The following is a 15,425-nucleotide window of genomic DNA, read 5'->3' as shown; positions in this document are numbered from 1 at the left end:
GTAGCATTAGCTTTCTGTTAATGAGATCAGGTTTGTCAAAATAGCCAGTAAATTATTTACAAAGTTATCTCCCTGCTCTCTGTTTTAAACCAAACTATTAAAAAATGACTTCTCATTATGCCTTGACATTCATTTAGTTAGGTCCATATTTAGAAAGGTATTTAATCCCAATGGCTGTCATTGATTGTCAGTTTAATGGCCCAATGGTTTCCACTGTGATAATGCATATTTGTGTGTGTGTTGTTGCTGAAACCTTAAGAGGACCAGGATTATGGAATTTCTATGTATTCTGGCCTCCTCCCTTACTGGCCCTGTTCTAATAAGTTTCCATGGCAGGGACAGCACTCGTGATTCAACAAACAGAGAACCCATTGAGGAATGGAGCAGTTTTGGGCCCTGAGAAGCACATCTGGTTTGCTAAAAAGGAAAAAGGGAGGAGGCAGATGAGGGAGAAGAGAGGAAAAACAAAGTGAGCATGAGAAATAGTTTCAGTTCGGAGAATTCCTATTCCAGGCTCCAAAGGCAGCAGCTCAAGACTTGATGAAGAGCGAAAGCTGTGAGCTTCTCCAGCAGAAGCCAAAGAGGAACTAGGACAAGAATAGTAGGCGTGCGCATGTTAGAAAAAGATAGTACAACCCCCAAAATTGAAGGGATGTTAGAATAATTAGAATTAAACATCTCTAGTAGAAACCATGCTTTTGGCAAAAATGTAAAAGTGTGTGCAGCCACTTCCAGATGTGATTTGCTTTTCTGAGAGAAAACTCTTCAATTAGCCAAGCAGGAATGTTTTTTTCCTTTTTTGGTACAATTAAATCCTGCTTTAGAGGGGGGGGGAGGGAATCACACTCCACTCAATTCCTAACCAGTACAGTCTCAAAAAACAATATGCCCAATGTTAAATTTGGTCAACAGATAAAATCAAACCTTTCAGGGAACTAAATTTTGGCTAACTATTTGTCACTTCCTTTTTCTTGTTGGGTATAATTTATTTTCTCAGGTCACTGGTTATAGACAGAAATAGAAGCAAGAAAACAACCCAAGAACAAAGGTCCTGTTAATGAAGAAAAACCAAACAAAACCTGAAAGGTCTGGGAAGCAAACCATTAAAACACCATCAGTATCCAAGCCTATATGATAGTAACTCAGGTTCCAAGACAGATATCTGACACTTGAAACAACAGGCTTGTTATTTTAAGATAAAATACATTAATTCTGAGTAAAGCCAAGCCAGATAAAATTATCTTTACATTTAATTTTTATAACATTTCCCTGTCCCCCTCTTAAAATTCCATTCCCTTTTGCATTCGCAGAGATCTTGTGATTTTTTGTTCGCTGTAAGGCAAAAAACTTTAGCCATGAAAAACAGATGCTGTCAAATAGAAGGGGTAATTTTGAACTGTAAAGGCAGAGCAGATCTGTGGCATAACAATATGAAATAATAAACACAGAAAGCAAGTGTATGTATGGTAATATATAAAGGCATAGCTGGCTTAAGCAACTGGTTAAGTTTGCTCTGCTTTTAAGGTCAATCTGGGGTCCATTTTTTGGTGTAATTGTATGAAAGAACCACTGGGTGGAGAATGGAGCTGTCCTGCTAAACTCCTTTCAAATTACCCACACTACTTAATTCTTTGTCTTTCCTATCATCTTCATGGTAGCAGAGCAGTAGCCATGGTTCCAGTGGTGTGCACCAAGCATTTAAAAAAAGCCAGTAGCAGGTAAAGAAGGAGGAATACAACAATAATTTCTCAGACCAGTTTAAAGTGCTAGGTTTTTACCTTTAAAGCCCTAACCAAGTAACTTGAAGTTCTGCTTTGTCCTCTGCTGTCCAGCCCACCATTACAATCCTCTACCCAAGGCTTGCTTTCTGTTCTCAGTCTGCTGAGATAAGGCAGACCAGGACCAGAGAAAGTGTTTTTTCAGTGCTGACACCTCACATTTTGAATACTCTCCCCCTAGAGCTGGGGTGTCAAATGTCCAGCCTGATCTGGGCCCCAGAGGGCTTTTATGCAGCCTGCTATGGTCTGCTTCCTTCTCCCTCTCTCCTGCTTCTGTCGTCACCATTTTTCTCCATGAGATTGAGGCAGCTGAGCAAAGCAGCCTCTCCTTGCTCTTTCCCTCTTCCCCCTCCCTCTTCCCCAAGGGAAAGGGAGGGAGAAGGAGTCACAGCAATCGGAGAAGCTTGGTTCCGTAGCTCTGCTAAGTGATTGAGAAAACCTGGCACAGCTAGAGCTGTCTCAATAAAACCTAGAGCTGTGCCAGGCTCTCTCAATCGCACAGCAGAGCTACAGAGCCAAGCTCTTCCATTGGCTGAGGCTCCTCTTCCGTTGGGTAAAAGATTTGCTGGGCTGTCTCAAACCCACTGGCAAAATAAAAAAGCACCTTTAAGACCAACACAGTTTTATTCAAGGTAAGTAAGAATAATAAGAAGTCAGTGAGGTGGAGACTGAGGATTTTGACCTTAGGCTTCCCAGATTGTAGGCTGACACTGACCATTATACATTCTGTCTCTCTGTTTTTACACTGCCTTGTAGGAGCTGCAGTTATTTTTCTGGGGAAGACTATAGCTTTGTAGATAAACTGTGTCATAGTGCCTTCACATGTTCTCGACCAGCACACAAAGCAACTTACGCAGAAAAGCTCACAAGTGCCCAGCCATTTCATGTTTTCCCCTGGCCCTTGGGCACAGAGATTTCTGTAATAAATGGCAATAAATCAGAAATAGGTTTGAAACTTACAGATACACACCTGAACAGCATACTCAAGATTGCTAAAGCACAGATATTAACCGTTTTCCCACACAGCTTACCTCGGAGTGACGTCCCTCTTCACCGTGCAGCATCTGCTTGGATTTCCCACCATCTGCTCCGTAGAAGCAGGAAGAGCCGTGGCTTTTGCGTCACTAACGTAAACTGGGTTTTAGCGATTTACATTTGCGACGCAGAAGCCCCGGCACTTCCTGCTTCTGCGGAGCATATGGTGGGAAATCCGAGCAGACGCTGCGCAGTGAAGAGGGACGTCACTCTGAGGTAAGCTGTGTGGGAAAACGGTTCTTGTCTCCAGATTTTGATGCAATAATTCAGAGCAAATGGTGTCAGTTATCAGAGACTGTTAAATAAACAAAATATTGCAAGAGTGCTAATCTTCTAAGCATGTTTTAAGTTTTTTAAAATATATATATTTCTGTTTTTCTGTGCCCTTTATAAAGTTTATATCTCCGCTACCTGGCACTACATTTTATGACACGTATGACCCAGCCCAACAAGGTCTCATTTATGTCAGATCCAGCCCTCATAACAAATGAGTTCGACACCCCTGTCCTGGAGGCTTGCCTGGCATCTATTTTATTACTAAAAAAGTGATGCCTACTACCACCAAGTGTTTTTAGAAATTGGGAGTGGCTAGAAGAGTCCGTTGTCCAGCAGGGCTTCTAACTGGCCACTGGAGATGTAATTAACTGAGAAGGTTTTTTTAAAAATGTTGCTTTAGCAGAAATTGCCACCATAGCATAAGGATCTTTACTCCATGACTGAAGGCAAGCAGTTTGTATGCAAGGAAATATTTTTAAACAATATGCTCATTTTAAAGGGCAACCTGTTAAATACAGCTTCTGCCTGAAACGTTAAAGAGCTACACCTAACTACAATAACCTCTATTGTGGGCAGCTCTATCTCCTGTGGCAGCCATTTTGGTACTGCACCTACCACACTGTGTCAGGATTCCACTCAAAAGGTTGGGGACCAGTGCTTTAAACTCTCAAAAGGTTTCACCATGGATATGATGTAATCTATCTACAATGGAAGCCTGGAATCCCATCTCTTTTGCTGGAACATGGGGCATTTTCGCACTGACCTTAATCAGAAGCGACGCCCCTCTTCACCGCGCAGGATCGGCGCAGATTTCGCACTAATTGCCGCGGAGCACCTGGAAGAGCCGGAAAGTCCCGTGGCTTTTGCGGCGCAAATGGAAACCGCCAAAAACCAGTTTCCATTTGCACCGCAAAAGCCGCAGGACTTTCCGGCTCTTCCGGGTGCTCCGCGGCAATTAGTGCGAAATCCGCGCCGATCCTGTGCGGTGAAGAGGGGCGTCGCTGCTGATTAAGGTCAGTGCGAAAACATCCATGTGGAATGGAATGGCCTGAAGTTAAATTATCAGAAAGTCATGAAATCCAGCAACTCAAAAAAAGATTAATGCCTGAAGCCTCCACCTTTTTTCAAGTTACTGACAAAAGAGGAGGAAAATGGTTGGAAAATGGCATATTTACCTAGTTCTATTGACTAGTTATATCACACCAACCAAGCAGGCTAGGTTTGCTGCTTATACACCCTGTTTACATTACAGTTCCTTCTCTTTGAAATGCTTGCTTTGCCTTTATTATCATTTATTGCAGGTTCATTCCCCACTCCAGAGACTGAGGGCTTAGTGCCAACTTCTAGTCAGGAGCAAATAAACTGAAGGCCTATCGTCCAGGCTACTTTACTTTTTTGGACATGGTGTCCATACTGTTTCCTGACATATGTGTTAGCTATCAGGCCAGAGAAAAAGGAGCCATTTTGCTGTAGTTTCTGGGAAGCTGACATCTGCAGCACCATCTCAATCTATGTACCCTGGAAGAAAACAGACCTTGCTCTACACACTGAAACTGATCACACTAGCAATTAAAAGGGTTTTTTTAATGTGTTCTTCACTTCAAGTACCTTACAAATTGTACACTTGGGGCAACTGAACATATCTCGGCTAGCAGGAAACCTGCTATTTTGGGAAGTGGGGTAGGAAATGGAGAATGAACATTTCCAGTTGTTACTGGAGGAAGCATTTAGTTTGGCAGGCTGCAGCTATGTTTGGCTAGAATAGTAGGTCTCTCCAATACTCCTAGAGTAGGCAAAATGTACCATACAATCATTAATTACCTGCAGACTCCATTATTCCTTTTCAAGTTCCTAAGGATTCAGAGCTTCCTAAAACAATTCCACAGCACAGATTTCTAAGAGAGCAGTACTGAGAGAGCTACCCTTTAACTTGTTTAGAATGTAACATTTTCCGCAACTCATCTGGCAAGCATCCCTGCTGCATTCTATATTCTGCCACTATAGAACAGAATTATGCTAAAAAGGCAATGGGCAGTATCTGACCAGGTTTCTCTAGATCCGCAACACCTTTAAAAGTCCCTATTAGATAAAACTGCTGTTTTCATTTCTATGTTGCATAAACACTAAGGGATATATTTATTTATTTTATTTTAGTAAATTTCTATTCCGCCCATTCCCTGTAGGGCTCAGAGCGGAGTACAACATATAATAAAACAATAAAATACAATAAAAACATTTTATAAACAGACAGCTCAACAGCACTCAGGTTACCCTGACATCACATATTGCCCAGCCTAGCTATCTCACATCATGATATCTCATAGAGATGGCAGTTTTTATTCCATTTCCTAGCACAGATGACAGTGCTGGCCGGGGAGGCCAACCAGATCAAGAATAGATCCTCGAAGCCTCAGCTAAAAGCCTGGCAGAACAGCTCCGTTTTACAGACCCTACAGAAGGCTAATAAGCCAGGTAGGGCCCGGATCTCAATAGGGAGCTGATTCCACCAGGTCGGGGCCAGGACTGAAAAAGCCCTGGCCCTAGTTGAGGTGAGGTGGGCGTCTCTTGGGCCGGGAACAGCCAAACGTAACGACCTCCTGGGCATATACGGAAAGAGACGGTCCTGCAGGTATGTTGGTCCCAGGCTGCGTAAGGTTTTATAAATTAGCAATAGAACCTGGAACCAGATCCAGTACTCGATGGGCAGCCAGTGCAGACTATGGAGCGCCGGCCAAATGCCCACCCGTAAAGGTGGTGCAGTCAGCAGGAGAGTCGCCGCATTCTGCACCCGCTGCAGTTTCCGGATCAGTCTCAAGGGTAAGCCAGCATAGAGCGAGTTACAGTAGTCTAGTCTGGAAGTGACCATTGCATGGATCACTGTAGCCAGGTCCTGGGGGGATAGATATGGTGCTAGCTGCCTGATCTGCTGAAGATAATAAAAGGCAGACCTGACAACCATCGTGATCTGGGCCTCCATGGAAAGGGAGGCATCCAAGGTCACTCCTAAGCTCCTCACCTTTTGAGCTGGCACCAATGTGGCACCATCCAAAGCTGGGAGCTCGATGTCCATACCCACCCCACCCTGACTCAGGTACAGGACCTCCGTCTTAGCTGGATTCAGCTTCAGCCGGCTCTGTTGCAACCACCCAGCCACGGCTCCCAATGCCTCGGACAACTGGTCAGGGGTGGCGACTGGTCGGCCACTCATCAACAGATAGAGCTGGGTGTCATCAGCGTACTGGTGACAACCCAGCCCATAACCTCGGGCAATCTGGGCAAGGGGGCGCATATAGATGTTAAATAATATTGGCGAGAAAATGACTCCCTGTGTCACTCCACATATAAGGAAGTCTGCTCGCCAAGCACCACCCTTTGTCCATGTCCCCAGGGAGAAGGAGGAAAACCATTGTAAGGCCACCCCCTGAACTTTGGCGATGGCTAGGCAGTGGTCGTAATTGACCGTGTCAGATGCTGCTGACAGATCAAGAAGTATCAGCAGCGCTGACCTACCTTGATCGAGATGCCGTGTTAAGTCATCTGTGAGAGCGACTAGGACAGTCTCCATCCCATGGCCCGGGTGAAAGCCAGACTGGAATGGGTCCAAGGCGGATGTCTCATCCATGAAAACTTGTAACTGCTCCGCCACTGCTTTCTCAACTACCTTACTCAGAAATGATAAATTTGAAACTGGGCGGTAGTTGACCAAGACCCCAGGGTCTAATGATTTTTTTTCAAAAGCGGACAAATCACTGCCTCCTTCAATTTCTCTGGTAAGGTTCCTGTTGAAAGGGACAAGTTGACAATATCACCCAGAGAATCCCTGAAACCATCCCAACTGGCTTTCACCAGCCAGGATGGACAGAGATCCAGAGGGCAAGTGGTAGGCTTCACTGCAGCCAGGATCCTGTCCACATCCTCTGGTAAGAGCCTGTTGAAGCAGTCCAATATAGGACCAGAAGATGGCCAAGTGGCTTCCAGCTCATGTACTGTATCAATCGTGGTGGGTAGGTCCTGGCAGAGAGTCAGGATTTTATCTGTGAAATATGTCGCAAAAGCCTCAGAGCCAATATCCAATTCTCTACAATTTGGATTGCCTGATGGCAAGACTGTTAATGACCGAATTACTCGAAAAAGTTGGGCTGGTGTGACTTTGCAGACTCTATGGAGGCCGCATAGAACTCTTTCTTAGCGGACTTCATAGCCCCTTCATAGACCTTCATAAATGTTCTATAAGAGGTTCTTGACTCTTCGTCACCAGCACGTCACCACACTCGCTCTAGCCATCTAAGTTGCCGTTTCATCCTCAGCAGCTCCACGGTATATCACGGGGTAGCTTTGGTGCGACAATGAAGAGGGTGCTGGGGAGCGATGTCATCGATGACAGTGGAAAACCGGGAGTACCAGTCCTCCACTAACTCATTCAATGACCCGCCAGGGTGCATCGGATCCCGCAGAGCCTCCTGAAACCGTTCTGGGTCCATTTGGCTCCGCAGGCGAGCATAAATCCACTCACCGCCTAAACAGCAAGGAAGTTTCAGGTCTAACTGGGCTTTCAGGGCATAATGATCTGACCATGGAACTGGCTCCGCCATCACCAGATCTGGTAATATACCTGCCCCAAAGACCAAATCCAGCGTGTGACTGGCCTGTTGTGTGGGAGCCGATACAAACTGGCTGAGTCCTAGTGTCTCCATGGACGACACCAGGTCCTGCGCTTGCTGAGATGCTGGATCATCAATATGGACACTGAAATCTGCCAGAACTAATAGCCTGGAGAAGTCCAATGCCCAGGTGGACACAGCATCCAACAGGGCAGGCAGGCTTTCTGGTGGTACAGTAGGCAGTCGGTACACCATCCAGATTGCCAAACTCTCCTCAGCTTCCCACACTAGGCCAACACACTCTATGCTGACAATGTTTGGGGCAGGAAGCGCCCTGAAAAAAAAATCCCAGACAAACACAGCAACTCCCCATCCCTCACCGCCCATTTGTCTGAGACTGGTGGAGGACAGAGAACTCCGGCGGTGTAAGCTGGTTCAAGGCAAGAGTGTCACCTTCCTGCACCCAGGTCTCCATCATACATGCCAGGTCCACTTGCTGCTCCATGAGAAAGTCTCGCAGAGTAGCGAACTTATCATTGATGGACCTGGCATTAATCAACACCAGTGTCAGAGATGGGATCTTCCTAGCCCCACAACCAATATGCCTTGGGATGGGACATAGGTGGGAAAGGCTCAAGCATTTCCATATCTCTGGCCCCTTCCTTGTCTTTACACTCTATGCCCACCGCCATACCTTCCTTGCCCCTCAATGACCAGTATCCCCGATCCTAACATGGCCTTTCCAGCGTAGTGCTATCAGGCCAGGCAATGACTCTGCTAACATTTACTGGTAGGTCAAAATGTGGGCCTTCTATATCTCTGCCCACTTTCCTCCTATACCCACTCCCCACCGACCCCTGACAATCACAATCTACCCTTCTCACTCTCCCAACAAATTCAATGCACTAGCTAGCAAAAACCACGTTACAATCTATACTTAAAAATCTAATTTGATCCCATTAATATGTACAATAATTAATTAATTAAACAGTTTCCACAGCTAAATTTCCCTAGTTATAATCTATCTTATCAATTAACTAACTAACCACTAAAAATTCCAATATAAGCAGCAGCCTTGATGGTTCATATCAAGTATTCGTCCAGTCCACTATCATTCGTGTTCCAAAAACCAGAAGAGGCAGAGAGGCCAAAGCCTCTGCCTGCTGTTATCCTTCAACAACTGGGTTTCCATGTGATTCTGTTTCTGAATAAGTAGCTTCTATTTAACTGTTGTGGTGAACATTCATTGATGGAACTGTCCTCCATTAATATATTAACCCCTTATTAAAGCCATCTAAGCCATGCCCAGCTGCAGTGAAGTTTTTAAATTGTTTTAATGGGTTTGTGTGTGTATTTTTTCTTGGCTTTACTTGTATTAACTGTGATGGTTTTATTCAGTTTCAATGGCTTTTAAGACAAGTTTTTATTATGTATGTTTTTAATAGTTACTTTTGCAGTTCTGATGAAGGCAGAAAGATACACATTTTGTAAATAAAATAAAATAATGCACTGTGCAAAGTAGTACTTTGTTTCATCTGTCCCAAATCCACTGCCCATCAATTTTAATAAAGGACTACAATTTCTATTATAGGACACAGAGAAAAAATAACTGTGTTTGCTTTCTCCACATCACTGATTTCTTTTAAAATGATGAACATAAGAGAAATATCTGCTATATGAGACAGGCAATTAAAGAAGAAATCCTCTTGTCATAATGAACTTCAATATTATAGAAATTTAGAAGCGTTTTCCTACCTTATCCCTTGCATCATTCAAAAGGTCTTCTAGCTCTGAAAAGCTAAAACTGGCTACAGTGATGAAGTCACTCAAAACAGGAACAAACCTATCACCGGCTTCCCGCTTACGTCTCTTTTGGTAATCTAGCTCCTGAAGAAAGAAAAGTTAGAACAGTTGATTGATAGCTAGTAATAAAGTACAGCTGATGCAATAACAATGCTTAATCAAGCAATTTCTCCTCCAATGCTTAATAGAAATCTGTCATAACAAAAACACTAGGAATCTACATGCTCAGTTGTAATACAGTCCAAGATCCATTTTTTTTTTTTTTTGGAACAACCATTAGCCTGCTGGAGTGTGTTCTGGATGAGCAACTACTGGAATGTATGAAAAGGTGCTTCCTTAGTGTTTCTAGCTGAGGAACACAAAATTATATATGGCAACTGAACGTGCAGAATCATTTTTTTAAAAAAATGCAAATTCCCAGTGTAGCCAAGAACTGTAGTGATAGGGGAGTTTGCAGGGGCCCAATTGTATCACAGATAATAATGAAGATTCAGTTTTATTTTATTTATTTGTTTGTTTGTTTTAAAAATCAAAGTTTCTAGCCACTTTACTTACAGGGAAAAGAAGCAAGCCCATACAAAGTTTCTGCTGTTCTAACCAGTAACGGAAAATGCCCTGGGACTTCAGCACTTGTTTTAATGCTATTAACCTTTTTTAATGACTTACCCGTTGAAACTGTAGCTATGGTCCTTTTAATGATGGGTAGAACATTAAAAATAATAGATTGTGCAATTGATTTCAGACATGTGTATCTTCCATTACTAGGAATACTTTATGCCTTTTTCTATGTTAAAGGTGGTGTGCTGATCTTGTAAGCCCCACCCCACCAGACAAATGACTGTCATCAGGAAATAAAATAAAATCGGTGCTTCATTATGCTTCATCTTGGTTCAACTCTTTCAGCATTTTCTTGGAAATCAAAATGTCATAGTAAGAATAGCAGTGCAGTAACTGTTAGGACCAGACACCATTCTAACCACATCTGTAGAGTATACATCTCAGAGGTAAAGCATATGTTTTACACACAAATGTTCCCCAGTTCCTACACCTCCATGGAGAAGCTCTCAGCAGGGCTGGTAAAGACCTGATTGGCACAGGCAATATTGTAAAAGGTGAGCCTATAGCGCAGGGGTGGTCAAACTTGTTTAATGTAAGAGCCACACAGAATAAATGTCAGGTGTTTGAGAGCCACAAGACATGAACATCAGGTGTTGAGAGCAGGCAGGCAGGCAGGCAGGAAGGAAGGAAGGAAGGAAGGAAGGAAGGAAGGAAGGAAGGAAGGAAGGAAGGAAGGAAGGAAGGAAGGAAGGAAGGAGGAATAGAGAGGTGGAAAGAAAGCAACTTTAACTTTAAATACATTTTTCCAAGCCACTAGCTGGCTTGAAGAAGCGATTTAAAGAGAGAAATGCATTCCAAGTCAGCAGATGGGATGGTAGGGGCTTTGAGAGCCATGCAATATGTGTGAAAGAGCCACAAGCTGCAGTTTGGCCACCCCTGCTATAGTGTGACCCCATGCAATGTATATATTCATACTCATGCATCTTCATTTAAGTGTTACACATGCTAGGTGATCCTTGTGAACATCTAGAGCTTCTCACATTGTACTGAGACAGCTAGCCCTACAATGAAAATATATGAGGTGACATAATTTCGTTCTTAGGGGAGAACAAATGTTCAACATAATTTATTTCAGACTGAACACCCTTTCTTCTGAAAGGCCCACCTGTAATGTGATCTGCAGAGCCTGGATGTTTCTTAAGAGCTTGTCAGTGCTTTAAATGACCTCAGGAGGTCAGTCAAGCACAGTTATCCAAGTATTCCTTACCACTCAGTTCAAGTCTTCAAGACTCTTGCTCCCATAGCAATTTTAATACTTACTCTAACCCCCAGAACTCCTGCTGCCTTCATGTGTACAGTGCATTAATTTTCTCCAAGCCAAATAAAATGATTGTTCATCATGTTCAGTCATCTCTTCCACTTATTTTGAGATACAACTGAGTTACTTGGTAATTAAGTAACAATTTGCTATCAGCCATCAAATATATTGTCCTCAATATGGACACACTTGCTGGTGTATACTGAATTTCTCCTCAGTAGCAAAGGTTATTTACCAAATGTAGCTATTTTTCTGAAACAATACTCCATGTACAGGGAACTGGATATGACAAATCTACTAGTGTGCAGACTGAATTATGAACTCTTTTGTATCTTGTATCTGTATGGTGTTATGAAACAAAAAAGTATATTAAAATAATATTTAGTCCAGGAGGACAGGAAAAAAACCCTTTAATTTCGTTAACAATTAGTTACTCTTGCTCCTCTTTTCCCTTCCACCCCATCCACCTCTGCTTTTTCGGTTTAAATTTATTTAGTGCATCTTTTTCCTGCCTTCTTTCAAGGAGCTCAGTGTGGTGTACATGAGTCTTCATTTTCCATTTTATCCTCACAATAACCCTGTGAGTTAGATCAGGCTGAGAAAGCATGACTGGCCTAGTACTGACCCAGTACATTTCATAGCAAGAAGGGATTTGAACACATATTTCCACAGTCCAAGTCTCTTGGGGCACTCTCAAGGCAACACTCTTATGCTCTGCTGAAAGATCCCATATGCATGTACATTGATATGGATTATATTGGCCTGAGTTGTGCCCCCTTTAAAAGAAACCAATGCATCAACTTGTTCTGGGATTGCTTGAGACATTATTACCTCTAACTGAGAATGAAAATTAAGAATGGATATTCCATGGTAATGTGTTGAACCAAAACTTGTTCAATTTCTCTCCCAGATTAGGTTTAAGACAGAAGCTGGGACAATAGGTGGTACTGACAACAAGGCCCAAGCCCTGCTGGCAAAACAGCAGTGCAAATTTACAACTTTTCATTTTGTGATACTAGCTGGCTTCACTCTGGGAAGTTTCTGAAAGCTGGACTCACATCTCGTCATTTTTAAATGGTGCTGCCAGCCCTTGGAAGCAAAGGATTACAAAGTGCCTCTGTGAGCAGCTGACTGTGAACCTATTTTTAGTCTTATGTTTGTAATAAGGGGCCTTGAAGAAACCTCTCAGCAGCCAGAGCCAGGACTGTGGCGAGAACATACTGGAACACAGTCAAGAGTTGCACCTTTTTTCTTTCTCCCCTCCTCCCGTTGTCCCCTCCCAACAAGCTCTTTCATTGTTACTATAGTGCTGCATTTGTACATGCCAAAAATGCAAAATGAACGAGCAAGGGTAGTGAGGTGGAGGCTGCCAAGGCTAAGAAAACTTTTTTTTTTTTTGGGGGGGGGGGGGGGGACTGGTACATGAATGAGAAAAAAGATCTTGTTCAGGAGGAGGGACTTGCAAGGATACTGGGCAAACAGTCCACAAGCTGAAAACAAATCAAAGCAATGGTTTGATCACTTGAAGAAGAAGAAGAAGATATTGGATTTATATCCCGCCCTCCACTCCGAAGAGTCTCAGAGCGGCTCACAATCTCCTTTACCTTCCTCCCCCACAACAGACACCCTGTGAGGTGGGTGGGGCTGGAGAGGGCTCTCACAGCAGCTGCCCTTTCAAGGACAACCTCTGCCAGAGCTATGGCTGACCCAAGGCCATGCTAGCAGGTGCAAGTGGAGGAGTGGGGAATCAAACTCGGTTCTCTCAGATAAGAGTCCGCACACTTAACCATTACACCAAACCATTACACCAAACTTATCTCGGTTCTCCCAGATAAGAGTCCGCACACTTAACCATTACACCAAACTGAAGAAGAAGACTGCAGATTTATACCCCGCCCTTCTCTCTAAATCAGAGACTCAGAGCGGCTTACAATCTCCTATATCTTCTCCCCCATAACAGAGTCTCAGAGCGGCTCACAATCTCCTTTACCTTCCTCCCCCACAACAGACACCCTGTGAGGTGGGGGGGGGGCTGAGAGGGCTCTCACAGCAGCTGCCCTTTCAAGGACAACTCCTGTGATAGCTATGGCTAACCCAAGGCCATTCCAGCAGGTGCAAGTGGAGTGGGAAATCCATTCCAGCAGGTGCAAGTGGAGTGGGAAATCCAACCCTGTTCTCCCAGATAAGAGTCCACACACTTAACCACTACACCAAACTGGCGGCAACTGTCTTGCAATGCCTAGGCTGCCTGAAGCAGCCAGCACCAAGGCAAGAAGGCAAACAGCTGTTTTTCCATGAGAAAACCTATGATGATGAGAGAAAGCGTGTGGCAAAGGGTAACCTTGTCAAAGGATAAGGTTGCCATAACTTCACATGAATGAACCCTGTGATACATACGACTACTTGATTAAAGTGCACAAGCACATGTTTAAAGAAGTTTAAATACTCTATAAGTTCCTTTAAAATTCTCTTCATGCTCACATTTGAAATTGATAGATTTTCCCCTACCCTTCCCAAGCATGTTTCTGAATGACATGGAGATTCTTAGCTGCATTCCTGACTGCAAGCACCAGATCTGGGTCTGTAATTAAGTTCAATTCCACTTGGAATACACATGAAGCTGCCTTATAATGAATAAGACCATTGGTCTATCAAGGTCTGTACTGTCTACTTACACTGGCAGCAGCTTTCCAGGATCTCTAGCTGAAATTTTTACCTTTTTAAATGGCAAAGTCCTTTTTAAATGGCAATGCCAGGGACTAAACCTGGGACCTTCTGCATGCAAAGCAAAGGCTCTTCCTATGAGCCACAGTTGGCAGAATTCTAGACTGGGGCAGTGGAATCTGGGATAAGAACATAAGAGAAGCCACGTTGGATCAGGCCAATGGCCCATCCAGTCCAACACTGTGTCACACGGTGGCAAAAAAATTTATATATATAAATATATATACACACACACAAATATATATATAATGCCACATTGTTAATGTTAATTTTAATAATTTGTAATTTGTTTTAACCATGATTCTGTAAGTATAATTGATGTACAGTGTATTTTATGTTGTGAGCCGCCCTGAGCCTGCCTCAGCGGGGAGGGCGGGATAGAAATAAAAAATTAATATATATATATACACACACACACACACACACACAGTGGCTAATAGCCACCAGCGGCCCCCAACCCTCAGGGCCAGCAGGGTGGGGGCACCAAATTTGGCCTCCCCTGCGGCGCCTCCGCCTTCCTCCGTTTTCCCAATTTTAAGGCTGGGAAGTGGTGGTGAGGCGCTTCCTGGGCTCTTTAAAGGCCAAACCTCTTCTGCTGCAGCGGCGAGCAACGGCTGAAAAAGTGGCACCACCCTTGCCTCCTCCCCACTTCCTTCCTGGGCATGGGAAGGAAGTGGGGAGGAGGCAAGGGCAGCGCTGTTTTTTCAGAGGTCGCTCGCCTCTGCTGCCACAGTTTCCCCTGCTGATCAGTTGATGGGGGGGAGGGTCGGCCTTTAAAGAACCTGGGAGGCATGTCACTGCCCCTTCCTCGGCCTTAAAATTGTAAAAACGAAAGGAAGAGGAGGAGCTGCGGGGGGGGGGGGGGTGCGGCGCGGCTGCGCAGCCTGCTTGCCAACAGGCCACAGACCGGGACCAGTCCACAGCCTGGGCGTTGAGGACTCCCGGGTAGGACAATCTACCCTGAGGACATGCAGAGGGGCCACTGCGGAAGGTCAGTTGGGTCAAAATGTGTCTGGTCAGGGTTTGGGTCAATATTGGGTCAACACTTGGGTCAATATTGTCACTTTTGGATGTCATTGTAGATTGTTAATGATAACTGAGACCACTGTAAGGGCCAGTATCTGTTTTTAATCTATTGTGAAATAAATACATGTATTTTCATGTATTTGTTAATATCTGTAACTTAGTTACCCTCATCCTTTCAACTGTCTTCATATCTATTTATTGCAGAGACTTTGGCAACTCTGGTGATGGACCTATTCAAAAGTTTATGTTTACATATTTAAGCATTCACAAACCATTATCTAAATTAAGTTGTCTGAAAATTCAAAA

At 43.9% G+C, this 15,425-nt stretch overlaps 1 protein-coding gene across 1 annotated transcript in view; it reads right to left on the bottom strand.

Annotated features, from left to right (window-relative positions):
• Positions 1 to 15,425, bottom strand: part of DAAM2 (dishevelled associated activator of morphogenesis 2) — a 349,542-nt gene that overhangs the window by 18,260 nt on the left and 315,857 nt on the right. Inside the window, exon 24 of the mRNA XM_060245049.1 lies at positions 9,446 to 9,577. Coding sequence (XP_060101032.1) covers positions 9,446 to 9,577 — 132 coding nt within the window. The remainder of the gene's footprint in view (positions 1 to 9,445; positions 9,578 to 15,425) is intronic.

Source organism: Heteronotia binoei, chromosome 1, assembly GCF_032191835.1.
Source record: "Heteronotia binoei isolate CCM8104 ecotype False Entrance Well chromosome 1, APGP_CSIRO_Hbin_v1, whole genome shotgun sequence".
Taxonomy (NCBI): domain Eukaryota; kingdom Metazoa; phylum Chordata; class Lepidosauria; order Squamata; family Gekkonidae; genus Heteronotia; species Heteronotia binoei.
This window is presented reverse-complemented; position numbering and strand designations above follow the sequence as displayed.